The 23,058-nt window shown below is 36.2% G+C and overlaps 1 protein-coding gene across 11 annotated transcripts in view; it reads left to right on the plus strand.

Moving 5' to 3' along the window:
- LOC127946434 (abl interactor 1) overlaps positions 1-23,058 on the plus strand; it is a 52,170-nt gene that overhangs the window by 16,645 nt on the left and 12,467 nt on the right. For 6 of the 11 annotated variants that reach the window (XM_052543003.1, XM_052543005.1, XM_052543006.1 and 3 more), the window contains exons 3-6: positions 12,358-12,534; positions 15,783-15,797; positions 17,269-17,372; positions 17,596-17,736. In XM_052543003.1, the coding sequence (XP_052398963.1) occupies positions 12,358-12,534; positions 15,783-15,797; positions 17,269-17,372; positions 17,596-17,736 (437 nt within the window). The remainder of the gene's footprint in view (positions 1-12,357; positions 12,535-15,782; positions 15,798-17,268; positions 17,373-17,595; positions 17,737-23,058) is intronic. The other 5 variants (XM_052543004.1, XM_052543008.1, XM_052543009.1 and 2 more) reach the window with 1 other exon arrangement.

Genomic DNA, 23,058 nt, shown 5'->3' on the forward strand with positions numbered 1-23,058 from the left:
AAATGTATTCCCATTCTAGTGCGCAAGTACCCAAAGGCTTTGGGGAAAAAATCAGAAAGCGGCGTGCTTAGCGTTTTCCACGCATTTTTAGGTGCGATATGTGAACGGCCCATTAGGTGGAAAGTTGTTGCCTAGGCATAGGTGAGATTCTGTCTGTTATTTTCTCTAAATACCGTAGAGTATCCTACTGCAAACCAAACTATACCTTTAATTAAAGGTGTTTATATTCCCCCTACTAATAAAAACACTTTATCATTAACTAGATCCAAGTTGTAATTCTATCTGAAAGTGCCACTGACTCCTGGTTTTTCATGTTTAATAATGCTGTAAAGCTGCTTGATTTCAGGCTATCTCTTGTACTAAAGTACTACATAAACGTGACGTGACTGGACTCTATTGGAGTAATGAAATACAGAGCTCGTGCAAACATCCACATCCATTTAATCAGATGCGTTTTAAACTGCTCCCTTCTCACCGCTGTCAGTTTTTTTATTTGCTTATTTTGTTATTGGGAGAAAAACGTGCAAATATTAACATTCATCGAAATCCAGATCAGCACCCTCGGAATCTGCTGCGTTTGCTCTGAAGGCTGCGTTTGTCGTCTTCTCCTGAATTTCATTGGGAGAGCTGAATTAGTCTCACGCTACAGCGCCACACTGGTCAAACCGCGATATTGCAGGCTCTTACATTAGGTCATATGACATTAAACGGCTACTCGACAAAAAAAAATATTTGTTGACAGTTTTCTATTGTCGATAATGTCAACTAAACGTTTCAGCCCTAATTTAGTCTTTGTCTGTCTCTCTGTCTTCATCTCTCCTGACTGTCTCTCATTTGGCATGTGATGAGACGAGTTTCATACAAACAGGAAATGGAGCTCTGGATTTGTAGGGAAGACCTGCCTCCCCTGTGCTTCTTGATGATCAATTATGGCCAAAATGTGTCATTTTGGAATAGGAGGTTATGTAGGGGCCAGTGGTTCCATCATTAGTGTGATTTTATCTCTGGAGGGCATTGATTGGAGGCTGCTAATTAGATAATTTTCAAATAGTACTGTTGTGAGGGATTTGACAATCTATGGTTCCACTTAGACTTTTGGTATGTAGCTACTTCTGTCTCTCCGTCTCTTTTATCCTCCGTTGATTCCTCAACATCACTTATGTTATTTACTTTATTGTGTCTAATCTGGACATGTTAACCTTGTGCACTTGAATTACTTTCACACAGCAGCGACAAGAGATTATATTTGTCTCCGCGGATTACACTAATCTTAGCTGTTCAATGTTGGAAAGCTCAAATCCTTCAGGTTCAGAAAGTCCACATGGAGTCCATTTTCAGTAGACCTGATCGGTTTGGTTTTCCACTGAGTTGTAGTGCATCCTGCATTTGTTGTATGGCTAAAGGCTTAACTTGTACATACAGCGTGTAGATGTTTCTTTAACTTTGACACACTTTGAGGTTGATTTGAACTTTTTACTTTTGTAATACGCAGCCATCCACTTTTATATACTCCTCTTAGACTTTTTTTAGTCATTTTCTGCAAAATAAAAGCTCAGTTTTGAAAAAAATGGCTTCTTCATATTACTAACAGCAAGCATTCATCTGGCTTGCTGCAGAGATAGCAGCCCTCAGATGAGCGGTCACCCTGTCTGAGAGAAGCCAAACCCGGATGGAACATAACACAGCCGTAAATCTGTAAAAGGAGCGCCTGTCCTCACCCTTCAGCTGTGAATGTTGTTAGTGAGCTGCAATCCAAACTAACTGAACTGTGTCCTTGCTTTTAATCACCAAGTGTTTCTGTTCAGCGACAAAGAGCCATGCCACATGTTCTGTTGCATGCATGGTTTATTTTCTCCAGTGTTGTATTGGTTAAGTGCTACAAATGATGGTTCAAAAATTATTTAGCATGCTGTGGGTCTCGAATTGTTAAAGTAAGAAGAAGAAGAAGAAGAAAAAATAAAAAAATAAGCTTGGCAAGCAACCCAAACGTCAGGGTGTGGTCCGTTTCTCATTTCAGAAATAATCATGTGGTTTTGCGCTATTATTAAACTCTGGCATGGAAGTCTCACTGACATAACCACACAAAGCGGTTGTGTATGTGTATGTGTATATGTGTGTGTGTGTGTGTGTGTGTTACTCAGGGTGTGTGCTACATGCCACTGTTACTCAGCCCTCACCTAAAGATATGCGCAACACATCTGTCTGTTTGTGCATAGCTGGCTTTTCCGGAAGCCCCTGGGGTCGCTTCGTTAAACTGCTGAAACGCCTTTTTTTTTTCCTGTCAAATGCTGAAGCGAAACTGTGCCTGACCTCTCAATGCATCTCTTGTTTTTTTGCAATTGGAAAATTTGCAAATTTGAAAACTTTACTTATATTTTACATTGAACCATGTGATTTTTTTCACTTAGTAAATAGTATAAAAGTTTTGCACATTTTCTAAGAATTCAGAACCCAATTATTTTTCTAGAGGTTTCATTGTTTCTGTCAAACAAAAGGAAAATAGGTAATTGTTTCTTCAGTAGAACCTATACTGACAATGTCTGTTTGACAGCGTCTGCTTAAAATGTTCACATGCATATGTGCGTGTGTGTTCTGTGAATAGTACATGCAGTAATAATAGCATGGCTGTGTATATGTCAGATCAGATGTTCTTTTTATTCTGAATGATCAGTTGTTATTATTATTATCAACACACTCTTATTCAGAGGTGCTTTAAATATATTCTGTAATTTACTGAAAACCATTTAAACCTAGCGCAACCGTTTCTATTTCAACTATCTTTACATGTATGCGGCTTCTATCTTTTTTTTCTTTCTGAGCATGCTTGTGTCTGTGTGGAGAGACCGCACACTCACTCAAATGATGAAAAAAAAAGAAAAAAAAAATTTAAATGCAAAGTTAATAACACACTACTTTCCATACAAATAAATAATTGAAAGTAATTATTGTTGCGTTAAATTATTATTTTTGCAGAAGCTGCTGATTTTAATTACAGATTTGCTTCGCAATCAAACTATGACATAATTAAGTTTACAATAACTAAACCTAAAAGTGCCTTAATCTGTATTTTAAAAAATATGCAGTTACACTCAAAATAGTTTTGTCTTTTATTTGATTTACGTTATCTTTGTCCTGTTGATTGGGAAAGTTGAATTTATTTACTGCTATTTATTTGACACTTGGACTATCTTCCATTGTTTAATGTGTTTATATCAGTATTAACCTTTTTGAGGGAAAACAGTTCTGTAGCATTTTTAATAACAGGTTTTCCAGTGGTTTTCAATACAAGGTATCAAAAATCATCTAAATGCACTGGATATTAGTTTTGACTGCTAAAAACAATGTTATAGGGACAGCCTTACTGGAGATTGTTTCACATCCTTTTGAACTCCGGGTTACACCGAGAGAAGCAAGTTTGGTGATTCATTCTTTTACTGTTAAGTAGTTTTAGATTGTGATCAGTATGTCTTGTCTTCCTCTGTGGGTGGTGAAAGACCCTTGAGCAATTCATTGTTCTAGAAATTGTACATTGAGTTTCTTAAGATGGGAAATAATGTACTATATGACAAATAATACAGTGAATTCCCTTTCACATCACATGTGTGTGTGTGTGCGTGGTTTGTGGAAATTAATCTTTGAAAGTTTTGAGAACTGATTAAACTAGATTGAGTACATTTTTCTCTCACAGTCACGTTTGATGCCAGATTTACCCACTCTAATCTTCCATTAATAAAAGAGAACTTTGTTTGGTTACGCATATTAATCAGTGTCAGTGGTTATTGGCTTGAATATGCTGCAATGTGGACCAGACTTCACCAAAATTACCCGGAATATTTGTACCAGGAACTTTTTTTTTTCCCCAGGAACTTTTTCTTTCCCCCCAGACCTGTTGCTTTCTGCATTTCCATCGTGGTCTAAAGTACCGTGAAGATTAGGCAAATAGACTGGTGACGTAGGTCTGCGCGCATTTCTCAATACGAAGTACGCAGATTTTGGACGTGCATCCTCAGTAGTTCAGACTTTGTGCATTCGACTCGGGAGTGTGATGTCCGCGACGACGCAAATCTGGTAATTCTGCAAACAGCAGCGTACTTGATAACTTCAGTCAGTTCGACTTGGCTACTGCAATTTTCCTCTCTGTATATTTAAAATAAAACGAAATAGGATATCAAATACCACTGCCTCCTTTCATTTTCATTTAAACATAATAACAGCTGCAGAAATGTACTTAGTTCAGGGATATGTGTATATATATACAGCCATTACTACGAAACAAAATATTATGTCTATTTGCCTTTTTTATTTTCATTTTAACCCCTTAACTGTCACTCACATTTTTGAACATTAACTTAAATTTTTATAATTCATGAATGAAAATATTTTGTAACATGATATTGATGTACCATTTACATGGAAATGCAATGTCTGATTTTAAAATGGGTTTTAAAGGATGAATTTTGAGATTTTAAGTTTTCAGTCGATATATAACTTCTGATGATTTCTAAAATGTGATAGAGAAAAAAGCAACAAACAAGTCTTCTTTTTTAAACAAAGGTCAAAACTCCAGTTATAATTTAGATTTTTGAGGGTGCACTCTTGTCATAAATTAATCGATTACTTTTCCTAAATAATTTTTAGCAAAAAACACTGGTAAAATATATATTTGGGAGTCTTAGACCTTTCCAACGATATATAGTTTGTCAAGATTAGATTAGATATAATTGTAATATAGTGAAGTAAATGTAGGCGTCCCATAGAGCGGACGGGTGACAGTTAACAGGTTAACATATAGATAAATTTAATCCAGACCAAAGATTACCTGTTAGATTTAACCAAAACTAATTTTATTTTATGTTTAACCACAAAAGAGACATCAGAGGATACATAAGCAATGAGCTCCCGCTGATTGCGTGGAGCTCACCGTCTCCAAGATCGGCGAAACACATTTTTAAATAGGCGCTGTCTTTATAAATAAAGCACAGATTTGAGTTTTAAACAATTCAATTCTTGCCTGAAATACTTTTAAAATTACATATCATGACACAATAACAGTAATATTTTAAAAATTTTCCGAATAAATGTTGGTTGAACTCAACCAATGCTCCGCAAACTCAACCGGTCAGGTTTAGTGTCCAAGTCCCGCCCCCAAAAGTTCTGGAACTTTGGAACTTATTGAATCTCGCGAGCAGGGACTTTCTGAGGGGAATTTTTTTTTACCAGGAACATTTAGTTCCTGGTTCCTGTGGTGGAAATACACCGAGTACCAGGCCAAAGTCCCTAGTTCCTTGGTAACGTTCCTGCGGTGGAAATGCGGCTGAACAGATACAGTCTTGTCAAACTCAGATGACCTACTGTGATTTGTAATTAGTAAGATCCACATGCTGATTAGCAATGTTTGAGAGCCATTCAGGGCTCAATGGATGAGTGTGAATGAGATGGAGTCTACATGTGATCTGTTTTAGCGGCAGGGTTGGCCTTCAACATATGATGTCGAAAAATTCCCAGTTTTAAACCAGACGAGGCGTTTCGCTCAACCCTAAACTTTGTCAGTCAGGAGAAGAGAAAGTTCTCAATACTTGCATCCAAAACAATGGCAAACATATTTTTTTTTTTTTCCTGAGGGCATTTGATAAAGCTGGACCACCACACATTGTGCAATATGTAGCAGCTCATTTCAGCACATCTATTTTTCAGCTTACAGGAAGGAGATGAAGTCAGTTTGCGCTGCCCTCCCACTTCCGCCAACACCAGCTGCACAGCTCACTCCAAAAAGAGCTGCTGCTTTTTTTTTTTTTTTTTTATAAATATACCCAAGCGACATAAGACTAGTTTTGTGGTCCAGGGTCTCACACACACATACACACACCTCTATACAGTATATGCATTATGTAACTTAAATTAAATTTTAAAGGTACCGTTCACCCAAAAATTAAAATGGTCATTAATTACTTCATTTTGTTCCAAACCTGTAAACTTCAGCACACAAATTAAGATATTTTTAATGAAATCAGAGAGCTTTCTGACCCAGACAGCAACAGAACTGACACATTAAAAGCCCAGAAAGACTAAGGACATTGTTAAATTGTCCATGTGACATCGGTGGGTCGACTGTAATGTTATGAAGCCATGAGAATACTTTTGTGCACAAAGAAAGAAAAAAAATAATATCGTAGCTTTATAACATTACAATAGTTGCATTGCTGCCTATGCAAGGTCAGAAAAGTAAAAAAAAAAAAAAAAAAAAAAAAAAAAAAAAATCTTATTTAGTATTGCAAAAATGAATGGTCTAACTGGTTTGGACCAACATGAGGGTGAGTAATTAATGACAGAATTTTCATTTTTGAGTGAACTATGCCTCTATTTGATGGTTATACGTTGTCCCATTATACCTGAAATTGTCAAAAAAAAAAAAAAAAAAAAAACACGTTTACAGCCAATTCATAAATTGAAGAGGATATTTTTTTATAGTACATTTTATATCAAATATTTTCAGTATATGCAAAGTGCACAAGCCTCCTTCTTCCTGATGTTGAATAGAGCTGGAGCTGCTCTGACTCCATGTCTTTGAGAAATGAATGGCATCCTCTGTGTGTTTCTGCGTTGCAGACACTGCTGGCCTTTCATCTCCAACAGGAGGCCTGCTGCATCTGCTCTCAGTCTCTCGTGTGCCAGAGAGAGTACTGTTCCCTCTGACAGCACTACACGGAAAGAGAGACTTCAGATCAGGCTCACAGCAGTAAACATTTTAATTGGTGCTATATGCTATGTTACTGGTATGAAGCCTAATTGAGGGATCAGTAAAACTCAGCCTTTATGGAAAGCTGAAACCTCTACTGAGTACTACTGAGTGCCAGTTAAGCAGAGCTCTTCAGATATATACAAACCGATTCCAAAAAAGTTGGGACACTGTACAAATTGTAAATAAAAAAAATAAAAAAAAACAGAATGCATGATGTGGAAGTTTCAAATTTCAATATTTTATTCAGAATACAACATAGAGGACATATCAAAAGTTTAAACTGAGAAAATGTATAATTTTGTGGCATCAACACATCTGAAAATATTGGGACAAGGCCATGATTACCACTGTGTGGCATCCCCTCTTCTTTTTATAACAGTCTGCAAATGTCTGGTTACTCAGGAGACAAGTTGCTAAAGTTTAGGAATAGGAATGTTGTCCCATTCTTGTCTAATACAGGCTTCTAGTTGCTCAACTGTCTTAGGTCTTCTTTGTCGCATCTTCCTCTTTATGATGCAAAAGATGTTTTCTATGGTTGAAAGATCTGGACTGTAGGCTGGCCATTTCAGTACCCCGATCCTTCTTCTACGCAGCCAAGTTGTAATTGATGCAGTATGTGGTCTGGTATTGTCATGTTGCAAAAAGCAAAGTCTTCCCTGAAAGAGACGACGTCTGGATGGGAGCATATGTTGGATATACCTTTCAGCATTGATAGTGCCTTTCCAGATGTGTAAGCTGCCCATGCCACACACACTCATGCAACCCCAACTAAATGCTGATAACAACTTGGGTTGTCCTTGTCCTCTTTAGTCCGGATGACTTGGCATCCCAGTTTTCCAAAAAGAACTTCAAATTTTGATTTGTCTAACCACAGAACAGTTTTCCACTTTGCCACAGTCCATTTTAAATGAGCCTTGGCCCAGAGAAAATGCCTGCGCTTCTGGATCATGTTTATATATGGCTTCTTTATTTACCTATAGAGTTCTAGCTAGGGATGCACCGGTTAAATCGGAATAAATCGGTTTTTGGTCTTTTTTTTCTGCCAATTTTCCGGAAGTTCGCTCGCGTGCACAGACTACATTGTAATCGTTCGCTATGTCATTTGTGTGGAAGAGTATTTCGAAATCTGTGCGCAGAACACGGGCAGCCGATCAGTACTGGAAATGCAGAGCTTCATGTCTGAGGCACAGATGGCAGGAAGCGATCAGCCGTGGGTGTACTGGTGCACAAATAAGAGTCCCTTTTCTGCGTGCACTAAAGCTGCGGGAGCATTTACTGTACCGGTCCACGCCCTGAACACGAGTAGACCATGAAGAGATGTTCAGATCAACTTCTCACATGTTAGATGGTAAACGAAACGGACAAAACTGAAATGTCTTTTTTAAAAACAATTTTATTAGATCTTATTACAACTAGAAATAAACGTCAGTTCTGCATTAGGATGATTATTATTATTTTTGTTTTACCTTAAAATTACATAGACTTAATTTAATTTAAAAATCATCTGCTGTAGTACACTGAAAAAAAGTGTTTCATTCATCCAATTAAAAACATTTTAGGGTAATGATTCACATCTATATTTTTTTTTTTTACTTGAGCCAGTGAAAAATAAATAACTTATTGTCTCAAGTAAAAAAATATAGATGTGAATCATTGCCCTAATTATTTATTTATTTATTTTTTATTGGATGAATGAAACACTTTGCATCTTTGTTTTATTCGCACCAACATTATTTGATTTTAACATTTAGGAACATGTATTTATATAGCATACTTTTATTTAGTCTCACTGGGCTTTTTTTTTATATTTAAAACCAAATTTAAAAACTAAAATACTGAATGCTGATCAAGAAACATCTTATTGAATGTATGTTGATTGTGTTGTTTGGACTGTAGAACTATGCAGTTGTTGCCTTTAATTTCACATGGTTACATTTAATCTTTATATTTAAGGCCAGTTCTCTGTAGTTTCAACCCAGTAGAGCATCACAGTCCTGCCCACAGCCCAAGAGAGCTCTGGTGCCGGAAGTAAATTTCCCATTTATTTCTCCCATTGACTTTCAGAAAAATCCGTATCTAAAGAGTTTTAGAGCATGTGTGAGGATAACCAGCTACGGCTGAACTCATAAGCATATAACATATCATTTCGAGTGAAAAAATTAAGAGAAAATCCAAAAAAAGTCAAAGGTACAAGACTGTGTACATATTTTCATACTCAGCGACTTCCAAATCTGATGACGGCCGCTCGTGCGAACTTTTTCCTCCAGTGAATTTCATTTTATATAGTGAATGTAGTGAATTTACAGTCGTGTAAATAAATAGTGTTTTATATTGGTATTGTGTATTGATTTTTATATTTATCATCATGTATTTTATATATGTGCGTGTGTGAAAGTGGTTAAAGATAACTTCAGCAACATGTTGCAGTGCTTTGTACCTGACTGCAATCACCGCTCAGTCATCAACACATGTTGTTGCCATTACACAAATGTTCAGTAAATGCACAAAAAGGTATGCCTGGGCTAAATATTGTTTTGACAGTGGCATTATAAAATGCATGATATGACTCATACCATATGAAGGTGACAGTAGCCTAGCCAAAGTGGACGATAATGCTAACTAACGTTACCAACCTCTCTGCAAAACTCTCATGACAGCCTAGGAGATCATGATTGTACTGATAAGTCTACCATGCAAAAACGCAACTCAGGTTTTAATTTTATTTTATTATTAATGATCTTCAGTCTTCACGGACCTTCGCGGGTTTAACCAGACGGTTACACAAGCTCCACCAATCAGATGCATCACTGTGGGATTTTTCAGGATTGTGGGTAATGAAGTACTTAGCAAAGAGATCGCGAATAAAAGGCATTAATATCAAAACAAGGTTAGTGCCCCATGATCCTTTTTTGCATTTATATGAGCATATACTATCGCTTAGTACAGCCATAGCTGGTTTTAAGTCTACCATGTATGGTTATGTTTTTTATGGCTTATACCCCAAATGTCAATGCAGAAATTGCATTGAATTTTTACTTCCGGCACCAGCTGTGGGCGGGACTGTGATGCTCTATTCAAAAACAAAAGCTAAATGCGGATGTCTGTGTACCATCTGTGTTTGTATTGAATGTAGGCTACTTATTGTGCAGTAACTGCCTTTAATTTTAGATGATTGCAGTTATTGTTTTCAGTAGCCAAAAGCAAGTTTGGCCTATTAAATACCAAATATCTTGTTTATGCACACTTTCCTTCCTTCTTGTTTGTTGCTTAAAAGATAAAAAAAAAAATCAGAAATCGCTATCTGAATCGGCCAGTTTGCTTGTAAAAAATCGGAATCGGCCATGAAAAGTCATGATCGGTGCATCCCTAGTTTTAGCCGGCAACTGCGAATGGCATGGTGGATTGTGTTCACCGACAATGTTGTGATTTCCATTACAGCAGCATTCCTGTATGTGATGCAGTGCCGTCTAAGGACCCGAAGATCATGGGCATGATCATGGTTTTCCGGCCTTGACCCTTACGCACAGATATTGTACCTGATTCTCTGAATCTTTGGATGATATTTTGCACTTTAGAAGATAATTTCAAACTCTTTGCAATTGTTCTCTGAGAATATCCTTTCTGATATTGCTCTACGATGTTTCGCCACCGTATTAGGGGAATTGGTGATCCTCTGCCCATCTTGACTTCTGAGAGACACTGCCACTCTGAGAGGCTCTTTTTATTGACCTAATCAATTTTTTTTTTTTTTGCACAGGCCTATCTAAAGGGTTAATGGTCCCACCTAGTGATCAACTTTAAAAAAACAAAAACAAATGTTACCTCTTCCCAACAGGGAAAACCACTAACAATCAAGAATCTCACACACAAACACTATAATTTGCTGTTATACTCCATATAACTCCATATACAAGCCAGAAACTAAGCCTTTTTTTTGCACAGGCTTATCTAAAGGGTTAATGGTCCCACCTAGTTATCAACTGTAAAATTAACAAATTTTACCTCTTCCCAAAAGGGAAAACCACAAAAAATCAAGAATGCATGATTACATGGTGTCATGGCTTTGCAATCAAAAAATTTCGTTATAATGGAAGTCAATGGGGCAAAAACAGCCACCAACAACAAATTAGGGAGAAAAAATTTAAATCTAATGCTGCACAAAAACTAACAATGCATCAAAGCCAATGTTGCTACTAATCTTTGATATGCCCAAGACTGTTATAAAAAGTAAAAAAAAAAAAAAATCCAGCCACAATTAGTTTTATATTGAAAATAAGTCATTTTGTGTGTTTTTTTTCCCCCAAATCAGTGACATCATTTATGAACTTGGCAATTAAAGATTTAAAATCTTAGATTTTTAAAAAAAAACATTTGGTAGTTTTGATCAGGACTGAGGTTGATTAACAGATTTATGCAAAAAAAAAATAATAATTTTTTCATCCCGAACAACTCGAAAGGGTAGTGAATTTGAACAATCCACAAGGGTTAAAAAACTTATATATGTGTGTGTGTGTGTGTGTGTGTGTGTGCAGCGTATTTTAATCATGCAGCAAACCTTTTAGAATATTTTGATCAATTACTGAAAAAATTAAATAAATGACTGTTAAAAACCGTTTTAACTGATTGAATTAATTGGATTAAACAGATTAAAATAAGCATCCCTAAATCAAACAGAAATTACGTAAAAAACTATTGACAATAAATATACATACATTTATGAAAGCCACATATTCTGTTCAGACTTTTAGTGGTGCATTAAAAACATTATTGTTATTTGTTAGTTTTGGGGTTATGAAAGGGGTCCTTGATAAAAAATGAAATGAATAAAACATTTTAAAACCTTATTAAATATAAGTTGTACATTTGAGAATAGAAAACCTGGATTATACATGTTTCTGGCAGATTTTTTTAAGTATTCTTTTTGGGCTAATATTACAATGTTTTTCAGTAGAAATATGGCAAGAAATGATTGCAGCGGCTGAAACTTTTACAGCAGTTTGTATTGAGCCTTAATGATTTTATCATGCTATAGTAATTTTCTTTACTTTGGTGTACCTTTTAATGTGTAGTAAAAGTAGGCAAATATGATTTTTGTTCCCTATTTGTCTGAGAAAAAATGGCTTCCTGCCATTTTATTTACCATTGGTGATATTTTTTCTCTTTTAATGCTGTCTCTTTAAGGTTCAAAAGTGTTCCACTTCTTCACAAAGTTCCTTTAAAACACTCTCCCAACAGGGTATTGACACTGCAGTAAATCACACCACTGAGAAAAATATATATATATATATATATATATATATATATATATATATATATATATATATATATATATCTGGCATTAATACTGCATGCCGCTCCCAACATCACCACATTAATTTCACAATAACAATATTTAGTGTCTTGTGTCACTTATTTTTTTGGTGGAAACGGTGCTTTTTTTAAATTATTTTAGAAAGTAGAACGTTTTTTGGGGGGAATATTAAATTTGACTGTATTTAATGTGACTTATAAATTTAGTGTGTTCTTTTTTTAATTAAAAGTGTTAATTTCTTTAAAAACAAATCTTACTTAGCCCAAACTTTCAATCTTGTTTTTGTCTTTTCTTCCATCTTCATTAGACGGTAGACATCCATAAGGAGAAGGTTGCCCGACGAGAGATTGGCATCCTGACAACGAATAAGAACACATCAAGGACTCATAAGATCATCGCTCCGGCCAACCTAGAGCGGCCGGTGAGGTACATCAGGAAGCCCCTCGACTTCACCGTACTGGATGATGTGGGGCATGGAGTGAAGGTAAATACGTGGCCATCTTTTAAAACTATATTCACTGCTTCCAACCCTTCAAACAGGACTGTGAACCCTGGAAAGGATGGCTTGTTTCTCTGTGTTTTCAAGTGTGACCATATATCTCAGTCAGAGTATATGCCATATTTAGTTTGATTCTAATGTTAACAAGCTTATGAGTGTACAGTCTGTTCAATATGTCGGACTGTGTTGATTGCGAATAACTCTCATTGTAAAATTCGTCAAAACATCTGGTAAAATATCAGACTTCTTTCTTGTGACACATGTCTGACTTCTCTAATCATAGGCCGCTTAAACCCCACCACTTTATTATAATTGACTCGCGTTTAGATTTGTAATTTTTTCTTTCCCAATAGTTTCGCTCAAATGTTCGTCACAATACGGAGGAAAAGATCCGTCACTACTTTTCATTGCGACTTCAAGGCAGTGCGCTAGGGCTAGTTTTGTGGCAGAACTTAAAAGTCTGAATATTAATATATCATATTATGTAAAAAATAATGTTAATTTGACCATATATTTCCTGGTTCCAAGTGAAGATTTATTTTTTCATTCACCATGTGTAATTTTATGTAATGGGTTTCAAGGATGAGGGCTAGTGATCTGCCTAATTTGCAAAGCTTTTACCAAATAACAGATGCATTTGTCAGTTTAGCGTAGGTTTTTTTTTTTTTTTTTTTTTTAATCAATCCTGTAACTCATTTCTGGGTCTTAAACCACCAATAGAGACTGTGTTGGGGATTCATTAAGTCTTTAAAATAGAGTATGAAGGTTAATAGCAAAATGAGCCAAGTGGCACAAGATTACACCTCTCTCTGCTCTAGTTTATTGAGGAATGCAGTGAAATAAGGCTGGAGTTTTAAACAACCTCCCATTTAAAAAAAAAAAAAAAAAAAAAAAAAAAAAAAAAAAACACATCCATCCATGCAGCTCCCATTCCAGCCCTACAGCGTGTTGACAGCATGCATCGAATGTGCTGACATGTAAAAACACTTGACCTAGTGACAGCATCGCCCTCCCTCTGTGGTTAATCTGACAGGATTTGAGTGTCATGGGCGTTCACGAGGGATTAAGGCTGAAATCACGCTTGTGACCCAAGGCCGATCGATTACGTGCATTTTAAAATAAGCCTCACGCATAATCAGTATTAATGTACGTCTTGTTTACATTCACGGGGTTACAGCTAACATCACTGCCTCTTGTGCTCACCAAAGCTGCAGTTATTTGATCAAAAATACAGTAAACACCGTAAAAAGAAAACTCTTTTCTATCAGAATAGATTTTAAAATGCTATTTATTCCTGTTACAACAGTTGAGTTTTCAGCAACCATTACCCCTGTCGTCAGCGTCTATGTATATGTATATATGTGGGTGTGTTTTAGACTATTAAACATTTGAGTCGCCTGACGAAGGATTGCAGTATCTTCAGCCAAATTTACTGTTTGCAATCGATGAGATTTATTTGCAATGTCAGTCGACACTTCATCTAGTCCGCTGCCGCAGGAATGCAGAGAAGTTCTCAGACGCTGGTTAGAAAAGGTTTTTTAACTTGTTTATTTTATATCCTTCCCCTGTTCAGGAAAGAATATTAGGATCGTTTTGTTTGCCTGCTCGTGTGTCTGTTTAAGTGATCATTAAGCGCTTTCGCAGTCTTAAATGTAGAGGGTTTTGGCGCTGTACATTAAGCAGTATTTCTGTCTGACTGAGGGAGGGTTTTGTTCTCTACTGTTTCCTCTGAGATCTAAATGAACACCACATGTGAGTTTGTGTATCTGGTCCTGGAACTAGATTCCTGTACCTTTTTGAACCCCACAACCATTCTATTGGTTGACTGGTTCAATGCCTGATTAGAAATTTGTCTTTTTAAGATGTGTTGATATGAATTAAATTTCTTTTAAAGTTATGTCAGGATATATGTCGTGATGCACGTATGTGTTGTAATGCATAATGTGATTAATAAAAAAAAAAAATATGTCATGATATATAACCAAAGCTAGAAATGGTCAAATTGAACATTTGAAATATTTTCAGTTGATTAACCTAATGGCTTATGATTTTTCTGGAATAGAATAAGCAAGTTGCTACACTGAATTTAACTGAATTTATTTGTGTATGTTATTATAACTAACATTCTACCTATTGACATCTATATTTCTTTAAGTTGTTTATTTGTTAATAATTTATTTTTGGTTTATTATTTGATTTCTTTCATTGGTTATGTATTTATTATTTATTATTTGTAATATTTTTTTTTACCTTTTTGTTTATTTCTTCAATATTTTTATTGTTTGATTGATTTGTATTTTATTTGATTTATAGATTTTTCACTAAATCAACAATGCACTTCAGATGCCGTTATATTTTGAATATAATCACAATTGTGAATTGTCATGCTATGTCGTGTGTGTGTGTGTGTGTGTGTGTGTGTGTGTATATAAGCAGTCTCTTTTTAAGTTTGTTTGTTTATAGTTTGGTGTCTTTATTTGTTTGTGGTTCTTATGCTGTAACGTACCCAACATCAGCTTTTATAGTCATATAGCATGCCCTCGAGTGCTTTAATGCTGAAATACTCTATTGTTAACTTTCTGGTTTCCACTATATAGTTTCTATTTTCTGTCTACTTAAGTTATGAGCATTGTCCCAGTTACTCTTGCCCTCATTACTCATACAGGACAGTGCATTAATAATGCCACACTTTGCATGTTCTGCAGAACAGTCACCGCACACGCAGCCACCGTTATGATGAGAGACCATTTTGTCTCTGCAGTTTGGGGACTAAGTTGTCTTCATAGAGTAGATAGCTGTCTTCTTGCCATGTATCCTTTATGCAGCAGACAAAAGCTAGTGCTTTCGTGTGCACTAGAAGTTTCTGTGGTTAATCTAATGGGACAAATATTTCAAAATTGCCATTTTCTCCAGTGTGAATTTTAGTTTTCTAATAATAATTGCACAAGCAAACTGAAGGTCAGGCCCAGATAGCACAGTGTGAAAAGAGAGCTTGTGAAACGAATGTCTGCTTCAGAACACTCAGTCAAAGCGAGTGTGAAACCGTCACATTGTCAGGAAGAGCATTTTAACGTTAGCGCACTCAGCTCTAGTGAAGTCAAATGTGGGTTTAGAGATTTGAAGTGCTTTTGTCCTGCTTCAAGAGCTCTGAACTGAGACGTGCCAGTTTTTGACATGCCTCTCTCTCTCTTTTTGTCTTTCTCACTTTCTCTTGTCTCCTCTGGCCACACTAGTGGCTTAAAGCCAAGGTGAGTGTACCTGTCCCATGACCCCTCCTGCTTTAGTCTGTTACTGATCGACTGATTCAGTCTTTCCTTGTGACCCTGATACATATTCATATCCCTGCATTCATCCCTCCCTCATAACCTCATCATGTGCAGTAGATGTAGATCAACCCCATTGTAAAGTGATCTCTAATAGCTGAATTATCGAAAGATTATTACCCGTTTTAACACTAAGTCAAGTCCACAGGCAACTCAAACAAGCAGTTGCCTATGTACTTGAATTTTGGCTTGCCGGACAAATTTAGCTTTTCTTACATAAGTCTTCAGTTCTGTTTTGTTTGCACTTTATTTTCAGGCTTAACGTCTGTTTTTTGTATATATGAAGTCATATACTGATAATGGCAAGATTAATTTGAGCTTCTTGAGATTGTCGATGACTTAGTGTCCCATTGTGTTGTTTGATTTTTATTTATTTTTTTGGCCTTTTTTTCTTAGTTTAGGAAATGGTGTAAAATGATTTACCGATTTACCTATAAGTCACACTTTTTTTCATAGTTTGGCTGGTCCTGCGACTTATAGTCAGGTGCGACTTATTTATCGAGAATAATTTGACATGAACCAAGAGAAATTAACTGAGAAAACATTACCATCTACAGCCGTGAGAGTGTGCTCTATGCTGCTCAGTGCTCCTGTAGTCTACACTGAAAACATAGAGCGCCCTCTCGCAGCTGTATTTATTTATTCTAAATAAATGCGACTTATAGTCCAGTGCGATGTATATGTTTTTTTCCTCGTCATGACGTATTTTTGGACTGATGCGACTTATACTTAGGTGTGACTTATAGTCCGAAAAATACAGTAATTGCAGTGAATTTAAGAAAATAAATATTCCTTTTTGCTAGCATTACAATATTTAATTAAATTATTTGGCTACTACTGGATATTCAAAATATTGGCATTGACCAATGAGAAAACTGACTACAGATCGACCTCTAGTTGTGTTTGTCATTTGTAATTCAATGGTCCTTATTCATGAAACATTAAAAAAGATTAAAAATAATAATAATAATAAACACTATTTACAATAATAATTACTTGTGGCAACAATTAATTAGTTAACTTTTTTCATGTTGTTTTAATATGTAATATTAATATGTAATATTAATAATTCATGTTTGTTAAATAATAATAAACTTGACTTGCATTCTATTCATGAATGTTTGTAAAGTTATCAACATGCACACATTTAACTATAAAATAGTTACAAAACATTTGTGAGAAAGGTTTTACATGCAAATTATTAATTAATCTACATAAATTCCATGAATGAGGCCCATTCATTGCAGTAGCAAACTGAACCTTGAGTTAAAATGTATTGTTTTGTCAGGTAAAGCCCTCTTCTCATCTCCATTTCATTAGTCTTATTTATGTAATCTTTTGTTGAGACTCAAATGCTGTTCAAATGCTTAAACTGATGTTTTGCTTGTCTGATCAGCAACACGGCAACAATCAGTCAGTCAGAGGAGGAACTCTCTCCAGGACCAATCCCCCAACACAGAAACCTCCCAGCCCACCCTTGGCAGGACGAGGCACTCTTGGGTAAGATGTGATTTCATCATTTATTTCAGTGTAAAAAGAATAGAATAGAAACATTTCTGAGCTGGATGCTAAATCAGACAATAGTATGACATAGAGAGCAGCTTTTAATAGCAAAGCCACAAATCTATATATAAAAAGCCACAAATCTATAAATTATATATATATATATATATATATATAATTTATTTATTTATTTGCCTGTTTGTTTTAAATGGATATACAGGCGTAACAATCCTTATAAAACGCTTGAGCCGGTGAAACCTCCAACAGTGCCCAACGACTACATGACGAGTCCAGGTCGCTTGGGCAGCCAACACAGTCCAGGACGCACCGCGTCTCTAAACCAGCGGCCGAGAACCCACAGGTAACATCTGTCCTTCTACTGTCTGTCTTCTGTCTTTCTGTCTGTCTGTCTTTTTCTTTTTTTAATTATTGATAATAAAATTCAGATGTATTTATTTATCCGAATGGCTTTAGTAAAAATGTAATTAATATTGTTTATTATGATTAGAAATATTATTTTTATTATATTAACATTTGAGTTTGTTTGTTTATTTCAAATAGTTAAGTACATTTTACTTAATACTGTGTAGGATAATAATAATAATAATAATAATTATTATTATTATTATTATTATTATTACTACAATTATATTATTATTATTATTATATTATTATTATTATTATTATTATTATTATTAAGACATTTATTTATTTTTTATTTGTTTATATATTTAACTTTGTAGTACATTTTTTATTAATACGATGTAGTTGTTGTTATTATTATTAGTAGTAGTAGTAATATTGATAGTAATAAAATAAACTTATTTTGAGTAATTTTGTATGCATTAATTGCCATTGCGTCCTCATAGATAAAACATTGTGTACGTTATATTGTATGTGTAAGGGCTTTACTAAAGAATCAAATATCTAATTTTCTCTCTTAATTTGGTCTTTTTCCACTTCTTCTCTCCCACACTTTTACATCAGCCTCCACAGTTTCATTTAGTTTCTGAATGTCACAGCATATTTGACTTCCTCTGTGGGATTGAACAATTTCACTCATGTGTTTCATCGTGTTAACATCTAAATGAGAGGCCTGATCTGTGGCTTTCTTAATGTTCCAAGTGTGCAGTCTGTACTCTTCCCACACGCATGTGTAAAATCTGTAAACAATGTCATCACACCAACCCACACCTCAGCCGTGCTCCAGACCAGAGGGAATAACCCCTCATTCAGCCCTCGCAGTGTTTATTAAACACAGTCAGGTCTGCAGTAGTGCATGCGCAGAATGACTGAATGATTTGGCCTCATTAGTTAATGCTGACTGTGATGCCATAAATAATACACAACTTTTTCATTTGTTAAAATACTGGTGCCACACGCCAGCTCTCGTGAGAGTGGCCTGCTGAATCGAATTGCAAGTCTTAAAGGACACCTATTATGCCCCTTTTTACAAGATATAATATTGGTCTTGGATGTCCCCAGAATGTGTCTGTGAAGTTTCAGCTCAAAATATCCCCAATCATGTTGAAAATGACATTTTTGGGGCGTGTCTAAAAAAAAAAAAGCTGTTTTGGTGTGTGTATCACTTTAAATGCAAATTAACTGCATTTAAGAAGAGGGTGTGGCATATACATCTCTGCTTTGCATACCTACAGCAATAAACAGCCAGTAGAAGCAACATGAACGAGAGCGAGAAAACTGATGTTCAGACGTACGTTTGAACTGGAGTCAGACACAGATGAAGGAGAGACTCCGGCAGAAGAAACACTGATGAGAATGAACCAAGACATCTCTGAATGGTTATTTGATGCATTTATTTACTTGTAGAGTTTTCACAGCCCATTTGCAAAGACCGATGAGTGAAACAAATACTTTGATAAGGTTCTCTATGTGCCTCAACGAAACAACATATGCACACAAATGTAGTTAAAACTTTAGCTAAGCAATATAACGACATTACATTTATGTAGCGGATACTTTCATGGCAAGTTCAATTATTACTTCTCCTACAGGTGTTGGGATGGTTTAGGAGATTGTTGCTGTTACAGCTGCTCTAGCACGGAGAAAATGGAGTACAGTGTACAACCAAATACATCTCGCTGAGGGCGGAAACCATTATTATCCAGGACTATCAGTCAGCTGCCATGAGTGGTGCTTAAACATTGTGATGTAACAGTGCTAGTGGTGTGTTCACACCAAATGCGAAGTGAATATGCCCATCACGTAGTGCTGGGCGGTAAACCAGTTAATACCGAAAACCGGTGTATATTTTATTTACGATGTTAATTTTGAATATATCGCCATACCGGTGTATTTAATTACTCAGCGTTGGGAATGAACGTTATGCTGCGCCGTGGCCACGCGACATTGTTTCAGAAAGACCCTTTACAATGTTGCACTTCTAAGGAGCGACTGCGAGGCATGGTGAGGGTAAACACAGTAGTGCTCTGTTCTTACGTTATAATGCCTGTTTCACACATAGTCCATCTGCAGTGCATATTAATGGATTCATACTGCACGAGGTTGCGGTGCGTAAGTACGTTCAAGGAATGGTGCGTCGTCTGCAGCAGTGCATTGTACACCTGATTATGCATGGAAAAAAAAAAAACTGGAAAACCGGTATAATTTTGAAAAATAAAACGTGATATACATTTTTGGTCAAACCGCCCAGCACTACCATCATGTACCTCACTCTAGATTACTCACAGGATATTTTTCGCATCACTCGGATTGTTTTTATTTGCGCAAGTGAGACAAAAAACATCCCGCGGGTTAAACCATGGTGAGGATAAATACGATCGCTGCTTTGTATCTGTTGTGAAGTCCCAAAAATGCTGGAAAGCCAAACGCAGACGTGTCTGGGTTCACAGCATTATACAGAGGCACACACAACTCAGTGAAGTTGTATCATATAATTTCTGGTGCCCACAATCAGCTACAATGTGTTCCTCCATTTACTGATTCAACCAGATGTGCCAATAAGCTTTTTGGCTTGCGTGAGAACGCGTCAGGTGAATTTTCTGCTCTAGTTAAAAAAATGTAAATTGCACGAAGACTCAATTGAGGCAAATCACGGCAAACGGATCACACATTTTGCATCATTCGCGTGTTCTCCTGTGTTCCTTTGTCTGGTATTGTCTTGTGTGGATTATTTGCTGTTGGATTATTGTTGTTCCCTTTCCCTGTGGATTTATTAAAAGGAATTCTCCATCCTACTCTTTCATTTTGCACATTATATATTGTTGTGACAATCTTGTGATAAGAACAGAAATTCATTGTTTTAACTTCTAATATATAGTTTTAATGGTTCATCTTTAATGCATCTTATAAAAGCTGTTCTTGAGAACTGATATGTAGCCGTCAGTCTTTATCAGCCACATCAGTTCTAGCAGCGTCAGCGATTTGTATATGTGCTGCTTATCTGTAATTAAGATAAATTATGATTCCATTTCTCCACCTGAGCCATAAGCTGCTCTCCAAAAGCTTTCACTACTGTGATTTCAGCTCTTTTTTATGCTGCCTTTTTCTGAATCGACTTGAGCTCTTTGGGTGCCTGATGCATTATAGGTTATGACAGTGTCAGTTAATCAATTTTGTGTCTCTAAGTTTAAAGTTTATATTAACAAAGGAACCTAGTGATCTTATCTTAATATTAAACCATTGACTATTGTCATTTGCCATTACAGTATAATTGAGAGCTATACATTTTAACATTTATTCAACTTTAAAAAATAACTTCTAATTTATGTGAACTTAAAACAATGATTCTAAAAGCTGCAAAAGTTTTTTTTCTTCTTCTTTTGTTTCTTGATTAAAAGATATAACAGCAGCTGGTTATTTTGGCTGCTTTAAGAGCGGCGCTACTGAACATGATGCAGATCTGACACGCATCATATTTTCTCACAACTCTTTACCTTTTCTGACCCACTTCAGGTCTTAAAGTCTCTACTAATGAGCTGATGAGTTGAATCGAGTGTTACATGAGGGAGTTTTGAAAACCACTGCATTTCAGAGACATATTCTTTAAGGGGTCATATGATAGGATTTCAATTTTTCCTTTCTCTTTGGAGTGTTACAAGCTCTTGGTGCATAAATAAGATCTGTAAAGTTGCAAAGACTAAAGTCTCAAATCCAAAGAGAGATTCTTTATTTATATAGCGCTTTAAACCAAACAGATTGTGTCAAAGAAACTGAAGAACATTAATTAGGAAAACAGTGTGTCAATAATGCAAAATTAAAGGCAGTTCATCATTGAATTCAGTGACGTCATCATTCAGTTCAGTTTAAATAGTATCTGTGCAATCAAGTCAACAATATCACTGTAAATGAAGTGTCCCCAACTAAGCAAGCCAGAGGCAACAACAGCAAGGAACCAAAACTCCATCGGTGACAGAATGGAGAAAAACACCTTGGGAGAAACCAGGCTCAGTTGGGGGGCCAGTTCTCCTCTGACCAGACGAAACCAGCAGTTCAATTCCAGGCTGCAGCAGAAGTCAGATTGTGCAGAAGAAACATCTGTTTCTTGTGGTCTTGTCCTGGTGGTCGTCTGAGACAAGGTCTTTACAGGGGATCTGTATCTGGGGCTCTAGTTGTCCTGGTCTCCGCTGTCTTTCAGGGCTGTAGAGGTCCTTTCTAGGTGATGATCCACCATCTGGTCTGAATGCGTACTGGATCCGGATGACTGAATAGTGACCCTCTGATCTGGATACAGACTGGATCTGGTGGCTACAGTGACCTCGGAATAAGAGAGAAACACATTAATATTAGCGTAGATGCCATTCTTCTAATGATGTAGCAAGTACAAATGGGTGTTATGGGAAGTGTTTCCGGTTCCGGTTTACCTAATTAATGCAGCCTAAAAATACTTTAAACGGATTGGATATCAAAAGCATGTTAGTATGTTATGTGTAAGCCAGGTTAAAGAGATGGGTCTTTAATCTAGATTTAAACTGCAAGAGTGTGTATGCCTCCCGAACAATTTTAGGTAGGTTATGCCAGACTTTAGGCGCCAAATAGGAAAAGGATCTGCCGCTGGCAGTTGATTTTGATATTCTAGGTATTGTCAGATTGCCAGAGTTTTGTATACGCAGCGGACGTGGAGGATTATAATGTAAAAAGAGCTCCTTCAAATGCTGAGGTTCTAAACCATTCAGGGCTTTAGAAGTAATAAGCAATATTTTTAAATCTATACGCTGTTTGATAGGGAGCCAGTGCAGTGTTGACAGGACCGGGCTAATATGGTCATACTTCCTGGTTCTAGTAAGAACTCTTGCTGCTGCATTTTGGACTAGCTGTAGTTTGTTTACTAAGCGTGCAGAACAACCACCCAATAAAGCATTACAATAATCTAACCTTGAGGTCATAAAGGCATGGATTAACATTTCTGCATTTGACATTGAGAGCATAGGTTGTAATTTAGATATATTTTTTTCTGATATATTATATTATTTTCTAATATATATGTCCACACCCCCCTAAAACGGCTCTAACACCCTCTAACGGTTCTAACACGCCATAATCAGTAAATATGTCCCAACTGGATGCAAAAAATGCCTCTTTGTAATAGTTTTTATTGGTTTTGTCTAGTCTAGTGATGTCCGGATTGTGAACAAATCTTTCTATTTAATCAGATCTTCTTAGTGAACCAGTCGAACCAGTTCACCAAATCGAACTGAATCAT

The sequence above is a fragment of the Carassius gibelio genome, chromosome A24 (assembly GCF_023724105.1).
Source record: "Carassius gibelio isolate Cgi1373 ecotype wild population from Czech Republic chromosome A24, carGib1.2-hapl.c, whole genome shotgun sequence".
Lineage (NCBI taxonomy): Eukaryota > Metazoa > Chordata > Actinopteri > Cypriniformes > Cyprinidae > Carassius > Carassius gibelio.